The sequence below is a fragment of the Ursus arctos genome, unplaced genomic scaffold, assembly GCF_023065955.2.
Source record: "Ursus arctos isolate Adak ecotype North America unplaced genomic scaffold, UrsArc2.0 scaffold_34, whole genome shotgun sequence".
NCBI classification, from domain to species: domain Eukaryota; kingdom Metazoa; phylum Chordata; class Mammalia; order Carnivora; family Ursidae; genus Ursus; species Ursus arctos.
Genome location: NW_026623030.1, coordinates 13825558 through 13843023, shown reverse-complemented (window position 1 = coordinate 13843023; position 17466 = coordinate 13825558). Strand labels below are relative to the sequence as shown.

Genomic DNA, 17466 nt, shown 5'->3' with positions numbered 1-17466 from the left:
TCTGATGAGTCTGGTGCACTGCCTCACTGCACAGTCTTTGGGGCGCATAGCAGGTGCTGACTGGTAGCTGCCTTTTTTGTTAGAATGATGAGTTTGAACTAGGCATTCTCTAATATCACTAAGATCTGGGGACCTTTCATCCTCTCTTTGGCTTTTTCTTTCAGGATTCTCAGGAGCCATGCTGTCAGAAGTCCTGCTGGTGTCCGCTCCAGGGAAAGTCATCCTTCACGGAGAACATGCTGTGGTCCACGGCAAGGTAGAGTCCCCCAGAGCCTTTCAGAATTGGGCACCTCTTCTCCCTGACCCTACTCTTAAGCCAAAAGGAAGCCTAGAGGCATAGCCTGGGAGTACATAGGAGAGGAGATCAGTTTCTCTTCAGCAAGGCAGGGAAGAGATGGGTTTTATGCCTACTGAAGGGCTTCCCTGGCTTCACCCAGTAAGACAGCACAAAGCTGAAATGTAAAGTTGTGCAGGTGGGATGAGACAACCCTGGAAGGTGAGCTTCGGTGGAGAAGAAAAGACGTGGGAGCGCTGAGCCCTGGGGCACCCCAACGTTCAGAAGTGGGAAAGATGAGTAGGATCGAGCAAAGATATCTGAGACATGCATTATCTCATTTAACTCTCAGGACGACCCTCTGTGGTTAAACTTTGATTATCCCATTTTGCAGATGTGAAAGCTGAGGCTTAGGAGAGGGTTGGTAGCTTGACCAAGGTCCCATGCAACCTTAGCAGAACTGGGAATGAACCTAAGCCTGTCTGAACCCACAGCTCATGCTTTTTCCACTCCTGCATTCTGTCATTCTTTATGTTTCCAACTTACATTCATCTTTGCTGACATGGTGATTTTGGGGAAGCCATTCCTTGGTGTGGAGGACCTCTGAAGTTTTGTACGGGGAGAGCAAACATAAGTAGGTATTAGCTCCTAATTGATGGGTAGAGGCTGTGCCACTTAGTGGGAGGGCATGCCAAGGTTGATCAGTGGCATGTGCCCTGTATGCTGGTATGTGCTGTCTCTCCTCAGTACATTGACATTGACCCCTGAGTTTGGAGCCAAACTCTTTGCACCCCCCTCCCCCCAGCCATGTACAGCCTCATTGCTTTTGCCCTTTATTCTACAGGTCGCACTGGCTGTGGCCTTGAACTTGAGAACATTCCTCCGGCTTCAGCCCCACAGCAATGGGAAAGTGTGCCTCAACTTACCAAACATTGGCGTCAAGCGGGCCTGGGATGTGGCCAGGCTTCAGCTGCAGGATACGAGCTTTCTGGGTAAGTGCAGCAAGAAGGAACCAAGTGTGGGAAGAGCCTGGGCCCTGACCAGACGGGAAACCGGACAGCTGGGTAGTTATTCTAGGCTGTCTCTGAGAGGGCCAGAGACTAGCCACTCTGGGGGTGTTTTCTCTCGACCCCATAAAATGAGCTTTACTTGCTTATTTTTTTTTAATTTAAGGGCATCACATGATGCACTGGATCTATGTGGGCTGTGGTGGTCTGATCCTCAAGGCCCGTTGTTGGTTAAAAAAACCACAAGATACGCATCACATGTATCTAAGGAAAGATCCAGATTAAGTGTCAGTACATATGTACACGCAGTGGTGATTAGTGACGTCTGGGAGGGTCCTAGGGTCTGAGAGTGGACAAAGGGAGCCTTCCTTCTGTAAGATGGTTTTGACAAGGAAAAGGTATTGATTGGTGTTGGGTGTCATTAAAAATCGTTAAATATAAAAGTAACATGCTTCTTAATTGGAAAACAGAGTCAATAGTGAAACACCATCAGTAAAGAAAAAAAAAAGGCACCTGTTACCACTGCCCCCTGACCACCCCCCATGGCAACTCTCAGCATTTTGCTGTTAATCCTTCTGGATTATTTTCTGCAGATGGATAGTTAGATTGAGGGAGATGGGGAGGTTTCCTTAACCAAAATCTGACCAGGCCACACAAATTTGTCAGAAATGTGTGATTTGTTTGTTTTTTTCTTCAGTGTATCAAGACTCTCTTTCCATGCCAATAAATAAAGACCCCCGCGCTGATTTTCGATAATATTGTGAATGTAGCGTCCCCTCATAAGCAGGCAGGGTTTTTCATTAGTGGGGTCACTCTCCACCTGCACCAAAGCTGAAGGGTGTTTTCTAACCTCTGTTCATTTTCTGTCTCCTCGTCGGCCTGACGCCTCCTTGTTTGGAACAGTGTTTCTTAGCCATAGTGAGACAAGTGGGAGTCCTCCAGGGGTCTTTTCTCAACTGCTGCCTGTTCCCTGGGACAATCAGTCCACAGCAAGCCATTCCCAATATCGCGGGGCAATGGAGGAACAGGCAAAAACCCCCATTTCCCAAACAGTCACACCTTGGATCCCCTGGGGAGGTTTTCATTGTTGTTGTTGTTCTTAACAATACAGACAGATTCCGGGCCCTGCCCCTCTCCTATTAAGAATGGGGGTCATGGTGGCAGGGGACCAGGCAGGTGTATTTCGAAAGAAGCTCTCTGGGTGATTCCAGGAACAGCTTCAATGAGGAGCTTTGGAGCAGGCCTCAGAAAACAGCCATCCAGAGCAACCCAGACTTTGCTTTCCATGGCGCATTGGGCCTCCCCTCCCTGAGGCTGGAGATGTTCCCATGCCTGTGTGAGCCTGGATAAGTCACTTAACCCTTGGAGCCTCCGAGAGCAGAGTCGTGTGGCCTGGGAGGGTTGCTGTAAGGATCCAGCAGGATCGGAGGTGGGCCAGGGCCGGAACAGAGTGTAGTACGTGTGTGAGGGCTTGAGAGTGATTTCTCCAAGGAGAAAAAGGGAGTATGGAACATGAGCCTTTCAGAGACGTGTTTTCTACTAGATTGCCAGGCTCTTCCGTCTTTTTCTTCCCCCAGCATTCTCTGGTTGCTTCCTAACAGTCACAAACACCGGGAACATTTCACTGGGTATCTTTATGTGTGTCAGGCACTGGGCTAATGTGTCATGGACGTTGGCAGTCTTAGAATCCTCCAGCTTGCCCTGGACACAGGTGGTGGTAACCATCCCCATTTTATGGATGAGAAAATTGAGCTTCAGGGGCCGAGTGGCTCAGGTCACACAGCATTGTCAATGAGGCAGAAAGAATTCAGACCCAGATCTTTCTAAACTCTCCAAAGTCTTGTTTTTTTTTTAAGATTATTTATTTATTTATTTGAGAGAGAGAGCATAAGAGAGAGCACGAGCAGGGGGAGGGGCAGAGGTAGAAGCAGGCTCCCCGCTGAGCAGGAAGCCCAGTGCGGGGCTTGATCCTGGGATCCGGACCTAAACTGAAGGCAGATCCGGACCTAAACCGACCGAGGCACCCAGGCACCCCTAAGCTCTCCAGCGTCTTAATGAGTCATTCCATTTCCCTCGCAGCGCTCTGAAATGTCTGTGCTCTCAGTAACACTGTTACACTGGCTCGGCTGCCTTTTAGTGTGTCATTATCTCGGGGAATACATAGCGCTTCGCGCGTACTCCACCCTCACGGTTCCCAGCACCGGTGCACCAAGCGCGATGTTCCGTTCCCTTTACACTTGCACCCGTGACTCAGGGGGCAAGTTGTAAAGCTGGTCGGGCTTGCTCGGCCTCCTCAGGCTCTCCGAGAAAAGCGCCCCAGCCTCCTACTGGGCCTCTCCCTGCTCCCCAAGCAGATCTCAGCACTTGACGTTCTCTGGTTTGGAGTGTCCCGTTCTGGAGAGTTGTTTCAGGAGAGGGTCGCGTTTGGGGGATAGTCGAATACTGCCTTTGGTTTTGTACCGTGGGGGTCAAACCCAGACCTCTGAGTGCTTGAGCTGGCACGCGCTTTGTGTGCGTACGTGCGTTTCAAGACGACCGCTCCTTAAGCACGCACTACACTCCATGAGCTGCGCCGCGGTCTGACGTACCTTACTCCAGGTTATCTTGGAGGAGGTACTGTGCCCGTCCCTGTCTACCAAGGAGGGAAACCGAGGTTCAGAGAGCGTAAGTCACGTGCTCAAGGCCCCAGAGCCAGTGAGTGGTACCGTCGGACGCACACCCAAGTCTGTGTGCCAGCAAAACTCGAAGGCCCCCGGCAGACGCAGCCCTGGGGCTCAGGCTGTGAATCCCGGTCCCTCAGATGCTGATTCTCATGCCCGCTCGGGTGCCTGTGTTCTGTTGTCTATAAACGTGCCTGCGGGCCTCTCACCCCGCCACGTGTGCTTGTCTGCCACAGAGCAAGGGGACGCCGCAGCGCCCACCCCAGAGCAAGTGGAGAAGCTGAAGGAGGTGGCGGGCTTCCCCGAGGACGGCGCCAGCCCCGAGCACCTGGCTGTGCTGGCCTTCCTCTACTTGTACCTGTCCATCGGCCGGAAGCAGAGGTGCGCGCGCAGCCCGGGGGCGGGGGGAGAGGGGGTGCGCGCGTGGTCTGCGGGAGGTGTGCGCGTGGCCTCGGGCAGGGTGCGCGCGTGGTCCGGGCCCAGAGCCAGATTCCCGCATCTGCCACGTGAATTCTCCCGGGCCACGTCCACAGAGGCAGCCCTGCTCCCCATCCCGCAGCCTCCAGGGAAACTCTGTGACGAGCAAAGTGGAGCCTGTGTCCGCTCCACCCCTTAAGAGAGGATCTGGGCTATCTGTCGTCAGGAAGGCCACCTCCCAGAGGACAGCGGTGCCGTTGAGGCCATGTCGTATGGTGATGGAGAGTCGGACCGTGTTGGTCAGACCCCATGGCAGCCGCTTACCAGCTTCCTTGAGGTTCTTACCCTTCCTGGGCCTCAGTGTCCTCCTCTGTAAAATGGGGGTAGTCATAGTACCTACCTCGTAGGTTTCTTGTGAGGGTGAGTGAGTTTATCTATCTAACGTGCGTGACACAGAGCCTGGCACACAGCTTGAGAAATAGGAGCCATTAATACTCTCCTAAGAAAACTATTGGAGGGTTAGAAATATTATATATGAAATGAGCCTGTCTCTGGAACTAGCCCACAGTGATTTTCACTGTGATTTTTTTTTTGGGGGGGATCCCAGGCCCACAGGGAAAGCCTCAAGGGGTAGCCCTTTACTGAGACAGCAGATGCTGGCTGAGTGGGCCCTGGGGGCCAGGCATGGTGCGGAGGGCACATTCATAAATGTCTCAATTCTTACTCTCCACCGTGGGATTTTCAACTTGAGTAAGGGGCACATCCCTTTCTGGGAAGGGGTGCACATTTCCGGAACCTCCTGATGTGAGTGGGGTAGGCGTGTGTAGTTTGAAAAGCAGATTCAGTGATATAATTTTATATGTGGCAAACAGCAGAATTACTTAATTGAAAATACAGAACATGAAGTTTAACAGTCCTTGCTTGGGGGAAATACAACAGGGGAAGCATTCTGTGAACACACAGTGTGCCTAGAGGGGGCAGCAGTGGAGAAAGGCGGTCATCAAGGGGAGCGAGGAACGGCTTCCGTGGGTGGCCCAGGGAAGCTTCCCAGTGGAAAGGACGTTTGAGAAGGGTTTTGCAGGATGGGTAGGAATTTGCCTGGGGGAGGAAGAGGCACAAAGCTATCCCGGGCAGGGATACAGAGAAGGGCCATGGGAGAGCCTCGTCTGTGCAGGGAACGGGAAGGAATTTAGAGAAATGGTTGGTGGGTCATAAGGGTATGTTATGCTTTAAATTATTCTGGTACCTGTTTCCAAGCTATGTGATTCACCACAACTTCCTGCCCGTCCCGCAGGGCCACTTTTGGGGTTGGCAAATGTCCCCAAGTTCAGAAGCCTAGGCCAGGCCCTGCCAATGTCCAGTCCTGGGCCTCGGCCGCTAGCTCGACGTTGGCACCTCACCGCCCTTCCAGAGACTCACGCTCCGCACCCCACTGTGTTTCAGCGCCCTGCCCAGCCTGGACATCACGGTGTGGTCACAGCTGCCCACGGGGGCCGGCCTGGGCTCCAGCGCCGCCTACTCTGTGTGTATGGCCACCGCTCTCCTGACTGCGTGCGAGGAGATCCCAAACCCACGGAAGGACGGGGAGTCCGCCAGCAGGTAATCACGGACCTCGCCCCGGTCACTGTCCTTCCTGGGCGCCACAACCCGAGCATGGGTTCTCTGTCAGAGGACTCCCCGCCAGAGGTGTCACGTGGCCCTTGTACAGATGAGGAAGCTGAGGCACGGAGGCCAGAGGGCAGGCCCAGCCTACGCAGCTAGGGACAGTAGACTGAGACTTGCACCGGGGCGGTCTGAAGCCAGAGCCTGACCTCTTTGCCCCTTTGCTAAGCCACTTCAGTTCCCCCACCCCTCACCTCCACCTTGCCTCTTTGGGGTTCAAGAACCCACGGTGTGGCAGAAAGAACCTGAGCCCAGACTTAGGGAGTCGTTGGGCCCACTTCTGCCATTGACTCACTGTGGGACCTTGGCCATAGCCGTTGTACCCCTCTGGACCCCTGCGTCTCTTCGTAGGAGTCCTTGACCTCGTTCTACCGAGAGGGCATTGCCTCTGCTGTTCCCACTGTGAGTCAGTGAGGCTTGTCGGGACTGTGTCGCCGGCCGCCATGTCTGTTGGGGGAACACACCTTGAGAAGCCACCCCAAGCACCGAGGTGATGCGGTGTGTCCTGGGCCCTGCCCCAGGAGTGGTGCCAGTCCCAAATCCAGCCTGGCAGCTTCTTGGTGAGGCCTGTCCCTGGGCCTCCGGGGCTCAGGGGGGCCTTCCCACTGGGTGGCCTTGGGTACCCAACACGTATTGTGTCGGGGGACTGCTGGCCACTTCTATCCCCCAGGGCAGCTGGTGGGAGAGAAAGCTGCTCTGGCCGTGCCGGGTGCCAGGATGGACGTGGCCGTGTGTGTCCTCCCAGAGTGGTGCTCCCGTGCCCTCCACACCCGCTGCAGGGGCCTGCGGCTGAGGACCTCTTTCCTCCTCCAGAACTTGGCTTTGAATTGAGGTTTCCTTCCTCTGCCCTGAAAATGCCATGCTTTTCTGATAGGCCGGTTCCCGCCAGGTGCCCTGTCAGGGCCAATGATTGCTCTTCTGACACACGGAGGTTAAAATACTGTTGAATTCAGACTAAGCCCCAAGGTCCCTTTGATTTTCGTGGTCACAGCAGATTGGGGGGCTCTCAGTGGGATGTGTCTATCAGCATTCCTAAGACTCGTTTTGGATGGTTCCTGTGCGTGGAGAGAAGTTGGGGCGGGGGGCAGGTAGAGGCTGCTTTTGTCAGGGGAAGAATCCAGAAGGTAATGAGAGACGCACCGGTAGGTAACACAAGGTAATGGTTTTCAGGAATTTCGGTAAGGTTTGACTGTTAACTCGCTGCAGGCCGTTGAGACACCCCTTCTACTCTCGGGGCTCTGTTTCCTCATCTGGAAGTGACGGGCCACACCTGATGGGCCTTTGGGGTCCCTCCAGCCTTGACGTTTGGTGATCCTGTGATACGATGGTGCTCGTTAGCGTGTGCTAATCACTAGTTGAAACCTAGATCAGTGAAGGCCTGCTGGCCCTGGGTTCCCCGAATACACTTGTACGTATGGGCCAGCAGACCAGCTCTGCCGTTCGCAAGGCGTGGGTGACTCATGAGCGTGTGAGGGGGTGGGGGGGGACACTCTTTCCCACGTGGCTTCCTGACAACCAGCTCTGCCGTCACCCCTGAAGACCCAGTCTTTCCTTCCCAGGACCTTTGGTGAGAGCAGGCCCCAACTCCTGCCCTGGCCCCAGCATTTCCAAATCCTACAGAACTAGAATCCAGTCTCCTATGAAGAGGGGGTTAGAAATCTGAGCCCCCGTAGGATGAACGGTACACAGAATGGGAGGGAGACTCGCTTTTGTGGAGAGGGCCAGGTCCTGGGCTGGGTCCAGCGGCCCCTTTGCCCCATCGCTCATTCACTTTGCAGTTCCTGGAAAGGGCCAGTTCTTGTCCAGTTCCAGGTGCTACGTAGCCTCGGTCTGGAATGCTCTCCTCACATGTCTTACCTTGCTGACCCTCCCCTTGTCCCTCAGGCCCTCCCCTTTCCCGATGAGGTGCGCCCCTTCCACCCCGCATCGCATCTCCTGGGGGTTGTAGTTGAATGCTGATTGCTTCTGGGCATCCCCTCCCCGTGAGACGCCAAGCCTCGAGCAGTCAGGGGCCGTGTCTGGTTCCCCTACCGTGAGCTTAGTCACAGGCACATCGTAGAGGCTCAGCAAATATTGGAAGGTGAGGGCATCTTGTTGGCACCTTAAAGCTCGGTCGTTGGCTGCTTGGGCCCCAGGCAACGGATGTGGAGCTGATGTAGCAGTGAATAGCCCCGGAAGCTGCTTTACCCACCTGAGCCTCAGCTTCCTCTTCTGTACGAGAGGGATAGTAACTGTACTTTCCCTGTAGGGTTTCTGTGGGGATGACAGGAGGCGGCCGTTTGAGAAAGGCTACAGCAGAGTGCTCGGCACTTGGTGATAGCGTTGAGCCTCTCAGCCACCCTGTGAGTGGCGGGGCCATCACGTCCTCATTTGGCCAGTGAGAAAAGAGGCTCAGAGGGGGCGATGGCCTTGCCCAAGGCCCCACAGCAAATGAGCGCTGGACCAGGCTTGGAGCGAATCCAGGAGCCGTGATCCCAGGCAACCTTTTTCCAGAGCCCAAACTGTTTCCCGGGCATTTTACAAAGCGTTTGTGTGTTCGTATCTCACACGTCCTCAGTGAGGGAGACACGATTACCCGTGTTTTACAGCTGAGAAAACAGGGTCGGAGGCGAAGCCATGGCTCGGGGATGCCCAGAGAGCGGCAGGGCAGCCTGCTGCTTGCTCCACAGCTCTGCCCTGGAGTCCCAGCATTCTTGGGGCTGTGGCACCCCCTGTTTCATGGGGGCAGGGCGTCCGCAGAAAGGAAACAAAAGCTGAGAGAAAGGGGCGGGGGGTGGGCTGACTGGATTCCTTGTTCACTACTCATGGGCTTGGGGTCTGCTCACTCAAACTGTGAGTGAGCCCACACCTCTCCCGAGCAAGGCAGCGTGGCCGCGTGCTTAGGAAAGATCCAGAGACGGCCCGCGCACACTTGACCCACTGAGGGTGTTTGGGGCACCTGGAATCCACGTTCCTGACAGCTGGGCTTTGGGAAGAGTCACACGTCTAGTCACACGTCTGCTCACTCGTCCTCACGGCAGGCTGGATTCCAGAGCAGGTGCGGACGCAGGGGTCTGTGACAGTGGTAACTACTGCCCGCCGCTTGCCGACGCCGTGCCAGGCACTTCGCCAGCGCTCGATGCACCTGCAGCTAGCCTTGGACGGGCGTGACCATTGTACAGATGAGGACAGTGGGGCTCAGACAGGTTAGGGAACAGGCCCGGAGCCCCTCAGCTGCTAGGACCGTGTGCATCTAAAGCTAGTCTCCTTCCTCTGTGCCGGGTGGGAGGGCTGCAGAGGAAGGGAAGGTCAGCACGCTCTGTAGTGGAGAGGTTCCAGGCTGTTCTTCTGTTTCTGCATTCGAGAGCCCAAGCCCCTTTGACTTTTTTTGGTCTCCACCAAGCTTAACCTGCGGATCCTTCCCCCTGCTGCCTTTGGTGACCCTGGTCCCCCACTCTTCTCCGAGGTACAGACGAACTCCTGTGTCTTCTCCAGGTGGACCGGGGAGGATTTGGAGTTAATTAACAAGTGGGCCTTCCAGGGAGAGAGAATGATTCATGGGAACCCCTCCGGAGTGGACAACGCTGTCAGCACCTGGGGTAGGGGCTGCCTCAGGCTTGTTTTCTCTATTTTTATTATTTTATAAATTCTTAGGACCATAGTAAATGCCCACGCTCTGTTGGTTTGAATGAACGAAACCAGCGGATTCTGAGGAAAATAGTCTTTTCCTGTTCGGTGGGGGTGGGATGGGAGAGATTTCAGGGTCCTGCCGCACACCTCCTGAATCTAATCTCGGGGGGTGTCTGGGGGGTCGGAGTGGGGCCTGGGAAGCCAAGGTTTCAGGGAGCTCCCCAGGAGGGTCCCTGGGGTAAAGGTGCAGAGCCAGAGCTCTAGAGTTTGGTGGCCACACCAGCTGGGCTCCCCTCGGGTCAGGACCCTGGCTTCTGGGACCTGGCCACGGTCCTGGGCTCACCTTCACTACATGGCCTGTGGCATGAGGCTGGGCAGCCTGGAGGGCGGGCGAGCCCTTGTGCCCTCCTGGGCCTTGTGTAACTACAACTGGGATGACTAGTGATGGGGTTCCGTCTGCTTCCTGGATGGGGCAGCGCTCTCACCCCCACCTCAAGCCCAGCTTCCCTGCCAAGAGGCCAAGGTACGCAGCTTTTCCTCCAGCTCTGACCCACTGCCTTTTCTCTTTAGGAGGAGTGGTCCGATTCCAGCAAGGCAAGATCTCCTCCCTGAAGAGGTAATTCTGGGGCAGAGCAGCGGCTCCTGGCACGGTTATGGCAACGCGTCCGGTGTGGGGGGCTCTACCTCGTGGTCGGACGCATGTGGGCCGCGTGTCCCCGGGCTTTCTCTCCCCTCCCTCGTGAGGCCCTCACAGGCCTGTTCTTACCTTCTGTGCTGCGGCTCTTAGATCGCCCAGAGCTTAGAGGGAGAAGTCATGCATGGCTGTGCTGCTCACCTTCCAGAGAGCAGCTGCTCCCCCAGGCCCTGGCTTCTCATTTAATTCTTCCGCTCGTGTATTCATTTAACAAACAAGAATCGATGTCTTCCTGTGTTCCTGATGACACTGTACTAGGGTCTAAGGCTATAAAAATGAGTCTCGGAGGCAGTTTTGGCAGGGTCGGGGGCGGGAATGGGGGTGGGGTAGGGGAAGGGCCGGCAGACATGGGCAGGAGGCCGCCGCAGGCAAACGTGAGAGGTGCCACACTGAGGCCCTCGGGGCAGAGGCAGGGCTGATGCTGGTGGGAGGCTTCGAGCAGGGGTGACATGTGACAACTTTTCACCCCGTTTCACATGTTCCTTGACCGCCTCCCCCTGGAGGAATTGGGATTACAAACGCACGTGTTAAAATAGAACATTCTCTGTTCCCTTTGGACTTAGAGTGGACATGCACGGGGCAGATGGGAGCGGGTGCTTCTTGGCAGTTTCTTGAGCCCTCGGTCAAGTCGGGTGCTTCGACCTGCACCTCTGGCATCTTCCTGCCTCAGCTCTCTTGTCTTCCAAGAGCCAAGCCTGCCTTTCCGAGCCTTGACATGAGGGTTTCTTTACCTTGGGGCCATAGACATCATGGACTGGATAATTCTTTCTGGCGGGGGGCTGCCCTCCGCAGCGTGTTTTGGATATTTAGAAGCATCCCTGAGCTCCACCCACAAGATGCCAGTAGCACCTCCCCCATCTCCCAGCTGTGACAACCGGAAATGTCTCTAGACATTGCCGCCTGTCCCCCGGAGGGCAAACCACCCAGGATGACAGCCTCCACCGTGCACAGACGAGGAAGCAGAGCCATTGAGGAGCGTGGGACCAGCCCGCTGGGGGCCTGGATGGGGCCGGCTCTGCCAGGTAGACTGACGCCCGGTGCAGCGACAGCAGGAGTCCGCGCGGGACTCAAGCTGCCAGGGCTGGGCCTGCCCACAGGGCTCCCCGTCCTCACGACTGTCATCCTCAGAACAAAGGCTCCAGAGAGTACAGAAGCTTCTGTGCCTGACCGTGAGGGGTGTCATACGTCGGGCTACGGATCTGGGGGTGCTTCATGGGGGCTGTGGCATCTCGTTCAGGGTTTCCTGAGAGCTAGTTGTATCCTAAGCACCAGGGATAGAAAACCCGCTAACGTGTGGCGTGGGCACATGCACGTTCTACTGGAGCGAAGTCAAGAGATGAGTGATAAAGGGCTTTCCAGGTGGGGGGAGGCAGGGGGCGAGGCCCTGAGGCGTGTTCGGTGGCCAGCTGGTGGTAGCGTGGTGGACGGAGGCAAAGCCCAGCTCTGCCACTCGCAAGCCGGCTGCTCTTGATGGAGTCGCTTTTCCTGGTTTATATAATGATCCTGACCTGAAACCAGAAACGGTCTCTGTAGAGTGCCTTGCCTTCCGCCCGCTAAATTTAATTCCACCGATGTTAGTGAGCAGCTGCTGGGTGCTGGGTGCTGGGGCCTCGGCAGTGAGGACAAGTCCCACCTTCACAGAACTCACATTTTGTGGGAGGAGACAGCCAACACACAGCTCCGTAAGAGCGTGTCAGGCAGTTGGGTGGATAACCAGGGGAGCCTCCAATGAAATGACATTTGAGCAGGGACCTGAAGGAAAACACGAGAGTGAGTCCTAGAGCTGTCGAGGACAGAGGACAGGGATGGGTCCCTGGCAGAGGAAATGCAAGGGCAAAGGCCCTGGGGCCGGGGTGTGCCTGGCATGTTGAGCAGCAAGTAGGAGGCCAGGATGGCCGGGTGGAGCCACCGGGGGAGGGCAGAGAGGAGATAAGATTGAGGAGTTAGCCAGGCCTAGCAGCACAAGCACTTACAGGGCAGAGCCTGGGTGGCGGTGTCTAGTTGCCCCAGGACCCTGGGGTTTTGTGGGGCCGGTGGAGCTGGCAGCAAACCTGTTCGCAGAGGACTTGCCTAAGGAAGATGAAAACAAGGTATTCAAACTCCTCCCGCCCCAGTGGCCAGGAGCACAGAGCAGACCGACCTTCACTGCGGGCTGTGGGGCGCCACAGAGAGCAGATGGCGGATTCTCCAAGAAGCCGGGAGGCCAGACTCTGCATTAATCCCTCCGATGGCTTCAAGAGGAACCCTTTCTCCCCAGACCACGCATGGCGCTTCTCCATTAAAAACATGCATTGTTTGCGAAGTGGATCAAGATGCGGCCTCCCAGAACGCTGCCCTTTTGAGGAACGGCTTGTCTTTAAGGGGAAGAGAAAAGCCAAATAGAATGTTCATCTTTTGTAAAGTTAAAAAAAAAAAAAAGCCGGCCTCCAAGGCTGAGAATCGATATTAATTTCATGGGCTTCTGGGCGGTGAGATCAAGCAGGTTTCTGGCAGCCTTTCCCAGCCCGATTGGATTTTACAGTCTTGGGTTGTGAAAAGAAAAACGGATAAAGGTATCAAGGGGTCTGCCTGTCTCCAGCTGTCTTGCGCCAGAGCTCATCCAGACGCTCCATCCTCAGTGCCTGGCCCGCAGCACTCTGAAAGGCAGCTCAGGGATGACAAGAAAGGGCGCCCTGAGTCCCCAAAGATCACCACAGCACAATTGGGACTGTGACTCTAGGAGGCATTCTAAAGCTCAGGGGTTGGAGAGGGCAGCTTACTGTGACTGCCCTGGGCCCTCTGTTCTCTTCCCTGGGGCAGCCGAGCAGGGACGGATGACTCCCTCTAACCATCTCTGGCTGTGCCAGGGCAGCGGGTCTGGGAGCCATCAAGGCAGGGCAAGGGTGGGCCCCACCTGCACAAGCCTGCCCTCCCCTGCACCCCTGGGCTCACTGTGCCAGCCAACCTGGGCATCTTCCCTCCCTGCGTGCACCCCCTCTGCGTGACCCACCCCAGGTCCCTTTGCATTTCTTCCGAAATCTCTAGACCGTCCCACTCCAGCAAGCTCAGGTGGCCTACAGGACAGAACCTCCACCCCTTCTTGCACCCTTGGCTCTAGTGCCTTTGAACTCCTCTAACCCCGTGAACTTGGCGTGCTCTGCCAGCTCCAGGCTAAGCCAGGCCCGCTCGCATGTGCCTAGCCCGTAGTCGGTGCCCCACTGAAGTCAAGTGGGTACGTGACAAGCCAAAGGAAAGTGTCTGTCTGCCTGGGGGCTGGAGCGGAGTTGCAGCTGCGACTGGCAGCAGGAGCCCCCTGCTCCCCTCGCTTCCCCTCCAGCCCCTTGCTGTCCCCTTCCTGGGCCTCCACTTTCTCCTCTGTGTCAGGGTGGAGTGACGTTTGGGATTGCCCCCAGCCCTGACACCGTGGCCCTTCTTCACCCCACAGGCCACCGGCTCTGAGGATCCTGCTGACCAACACTAAAGTCCCTCGCAGCACCGGGGCTCTCGTGGCCAGCGTCCGGAGCAGGCTGCTTAAGGTGCCTCCCGTTCCACTCCTGGGTGGGGTTCCGGCAGGGCCGCGGCAGCCCGGTCTGGGGGCTCGAGCTCGCTGTCTGCCCCATGGGTTAGTGGAGGGGCGGGATGGATGATGGGGACCGGGGGATGTGGTTTGGGCAGACGAGGTGCTGTGTGCCCCCCACCCCAGCTGGGGGGCAGGACAGGAAGCGTCAGACATGCTGGCTTGGCGATGAGAAACCCCCACTCATGTCAGGGGGCACCGGGCAAGGCAGATACCCGGTGGGAAGGAGAGGGGGTTTCCTCAGAGGTGGGGAGTGAGCCGTGGGGACACCTCTCTCTCCTCCTGTTGCCCGGCGGCTGTCCGGTATCTGCCCGGCCCTAGGCCTCACGGGCCCTTGCTTCCTCTCCTTCCAGTTCCCTGAGATCGTGTCACCCCTGCTGACCTCCATCAACGCGATTTCGCTGGAGTGCGAGCGGATGCTGGGGGAGATGGCGGCGGCCCCGGCCCTGGAGCACTACCTCGTGCTGGAAGTAAGAGCCGGTCTGCAGGGTGCACGGCCTCGCGCACACTGCTGTCTGAGGCAGGGCTCCCCATCTGCACTCAGAAGCCCCAGAGCCAAAGCAGCGAGGCTGGGCCCAGGCCTGGGGTCCCGTGTGTGCAAAGGCCAGCAAGCATGCCTTCTTCTTAAGCCTTTTCCCGGATGGTTCAGAGCCGTGCAGAGAGCACATGCGAAGTGCAGAGGGCAGGGCCCAGCGCGTGCTAGGCATGGGCTAAGCACCAGGGGCCAGGTTTGGGTTCCTGCCCGTAAGGAGCAGTGGGATATTGCTGACACTGTCTTCCGTCGGTCCAGAAGCGATTTCTTGCTTGGCCACCTCTTTCCTGCTCTTCTTGCTAACTGCATTTGTTCCTTTGGTAACTGTTTATCACCGGCATGCTTTGGTTCAGAAATTTTTATCTATTTATGAGAGAGAGAGAGAGAGAGAGAGAGAGAGAGAAGGGGGAGGGGCAGACAGAGAGAGAGAGAGAGGGACAAGCAGACTCCACACTGAGTGCAGAGCCTGACAATGGGGCTTAATCCCACAACCCTGAGATCATGACCTGATCTCATGACCCTGAGCTGAAATCAAGAGTCTGACGTTTAACCGGCTGAGCCACCCAGGTGCCCCGGTTCGGATATATTCTAACACCATTCTTTCTTCATTGTTCCCCGAGCTGCTACCCTTTGCATAATTCCTGTGTAGAGGCTGAGACCTCACACCTTGCATTTGATCAGGTCCCGATCTGAACCCCAGCTTCACCCCTGCTGGTCTCACCGGAGCATCTTAAGAACGCAGCGAGGCCCAGTAGGTCACCATGCAGTCACCATGCCTGATGAGCCACCAGCTCAGTAAGCCAGAGGACGCAGGCTCATCCGCAGACACGGTCCGGGTGGCCTGGCAAACATGGATCGACATCAAAGAGCCATTTGGCTCCCCTTGAAGAATCAGGGAATCAGGCAGGCCGCGCTGGCGAGGCTGTGTGACAACACTCGGCAGGAGGGGCAGAACGGGGAGGTTCTGTGGTCTCCCATTTCTCCACAGTCCCCACCACTCCCTAACTGCTACCCCCAGCTGCCACGGGCTGCCTGGTGCCTCCCTGTCCCGCTGTATGCATTTGAGTCGGCAGCCCCTGTAGTGAACAGAAGCAGCTCTTAGGCCAAGGCTTTTCACAGATGATTTCTCCCTTGATCTCTGCAATCACCTGCCTGGGAAGTAGATATGCTGTGCCCATTTTACAGATATAAAAACCAAGGCTTATAGAGCAACTTTCTCCAAGGCTCACCAACCAGTGAGTGGCCATGCCAGGCGTCAAACTGGCTGACTTGCTTGTCTCTTTAGCCAACAGCTCTTGAACGAGCACCTACCTGGGCCAGGGGCAGCGACCCTCCTTTGTTTCTGTGCTTTTGCTCCCATTTCCATAGCTGTCTGCCTCCAGTGCCCCAGCGTTTGCCTTGCTGGCTTCAATTCCTTTCACGTAGAAAGGAGGGAACACAGTCCTCCTGAGTAGGAAATTAATAATGATAGAGTACTGCCTAAAATATACCCTGTTGAGCCCCTGGAGAATGCCACAGAACAGCACGTTGATTATACATTGTGTATATTTTTGGCTGTGGCAGCCGCTGAAATGTGCAGCTCAGCTCCTGGACAGCTTTGTGCTCAAACCAGCGAGCTGTTCTCCTGTGTCACAACCTGTCATCCGATCCTTGACAGATTTTGGATCAGAATGTGACAGGTGTCTGAAACCTGCCTCGGCAACGTGACACCTGGCGCTGAGGCGCAGAGAGCAGCCCCCAGAAGTTTTCCCTCACATCCAGCCCTTGGGGCTGGGGAAAGGCACCCCGGGGCTGCCACCGGGCCATCACGCCTGTCTGCTCATTTGTCAGAAGTGCTGGGGGGTGGGAGGCGGGCTGCAGGGGAGGGCTGACCCGAGCCCGCCTGACAGCCCAGGGCAGGAGAACCAGGTGGGTCTCAGCAGACGACTCGGTGATTGGCAACCCTCCCGGCGCACAGGCGCTCCCTGTTCCCTGGAGCAGAGCCGCGCGCTGTCAAGCCACACGCCACAAGAAGTAGGTGGCAGCCGGAACACCAGGGGCGCTCTTGGAGGCAAGGTAGACGTGAGCTTTGCATCGGGCAGACCCGGCTTCCAGGGCTGGCTCAGTACCTTGCCAGCTCAGCGACCTTAGGCAAGTCATTTCCTCCCTGAGCCTTAGCATCCCCTTGAAATGAAGAGGATGGTGATGTGACCATGAAGTACTAATAGCTGACTGTCCCGAATCCCTCATCTCAGGCCAGGCACGATGCGGAAAACTCACCTCGTTCCATCCCCACGGCAATGAGGCAGAACCTCTTACGATGCCGGTTTTACAAGTGGGGGAACTGAGGCACAGGGTGAAAGCCCTCGCCCCAGAACCAGGAGGTCACGGAGCTGGGACTCAAACCCAGGCCCCCCTGACTCCAGATCCCACATTCTTAGCTTGCTCATCCTTAGAGCCCCAGCTCCTAGCACACTGCCCGGCCCAGTGAAGGTGTTTGGCAAACACCGGTGGAGTAAATGAAATGTTATAGGGGGCGCCTGGGCTGTGCTAGCTGTCAGTTCTGTTATTTCATCCACTTGTGTGCTGTTTGAACCTCAGAAGAGCAGGAATTTTGCTCAGAATCAAAGAAACCTGAAACACATTTAGCTCTTTCTTCCACTTGTGACCTTGTTAGGACAATAAACCAGTTCTTATTCTGAAAATATGGGCACCTGAGGCAGCTGTAGGATGGCATAGTACTTCAGACTTCTGCAGATGATAGGAACCCATCTCAACCAGGCTTTAACATAAAGGGAATTTTTTGGCTCATAACTGTGAAGACCCTCAAGAACAGCTTCAGGCATAGCTGGATCCAGGGGCCAAAACAACTCAGTCTGAAATCTCTCTCCATCTTCAATATAATCCCTGTCCACGTGCAGGGCAGCTAACTCTGGCAGCTTACCTTTGAAGTCAGCCAGTTAGCAGCTCCAGGGCAGAGGCAAGAGAAAACCCCGGGAGGGCTGTGGTTGGCCCAACCTGGGTCACAGGCCTATCCTTGACCAGTCACCATGGCCAGAGGCTTCTTTGGCCAGGC

General features: G+C 56.2%; 1 protein-coding gene across 4 annotated transcripts in view; it reads left to right on the top strand.

Moving 5' to 3' along the window:
• MVK (mevalonate kinase) overlaps positions 1-17466 on the top strand; it is a 50459-nt gene that overhangs the window by 821 nt on the left and 32172 nt on the right. For 3 of the 4 annotated variants that reach the window (XM_026515078.4, XM_044389917.3, XM_026515079.4), the window contains exons 2-9: positions 165-256; positions 1119-1266; positions 4178-4322; positions 5802-5957; positions 9495-9598; positions 10200-10245; positions 13748-13838; positions 14233-14349. In XM_026515078.4, the coding sequence (XP_026370863.3) occupies positions 179-256; positions 1119-1266; positions 4178-4322; positions 5802-5957; positions 9495-9598; positions 10200-10245; positions 13748-13838; positions 14233-14349 (885 nt within the window). In that variant the 5' untranslated portion in view covers positions 165-178. Of the gene's footprint in view, positions 1-164; positions 257-1118; positions 1267-4177; positions 4323-5801; positions 5958-9471; positions 9599-10199; positions 10246-13747; positions 13839-14232; positions 14350-17466 lie in introns of all 4 variants that reach the window. The other variant, XM_057306051.1, reaches the window with a different exon arrangement.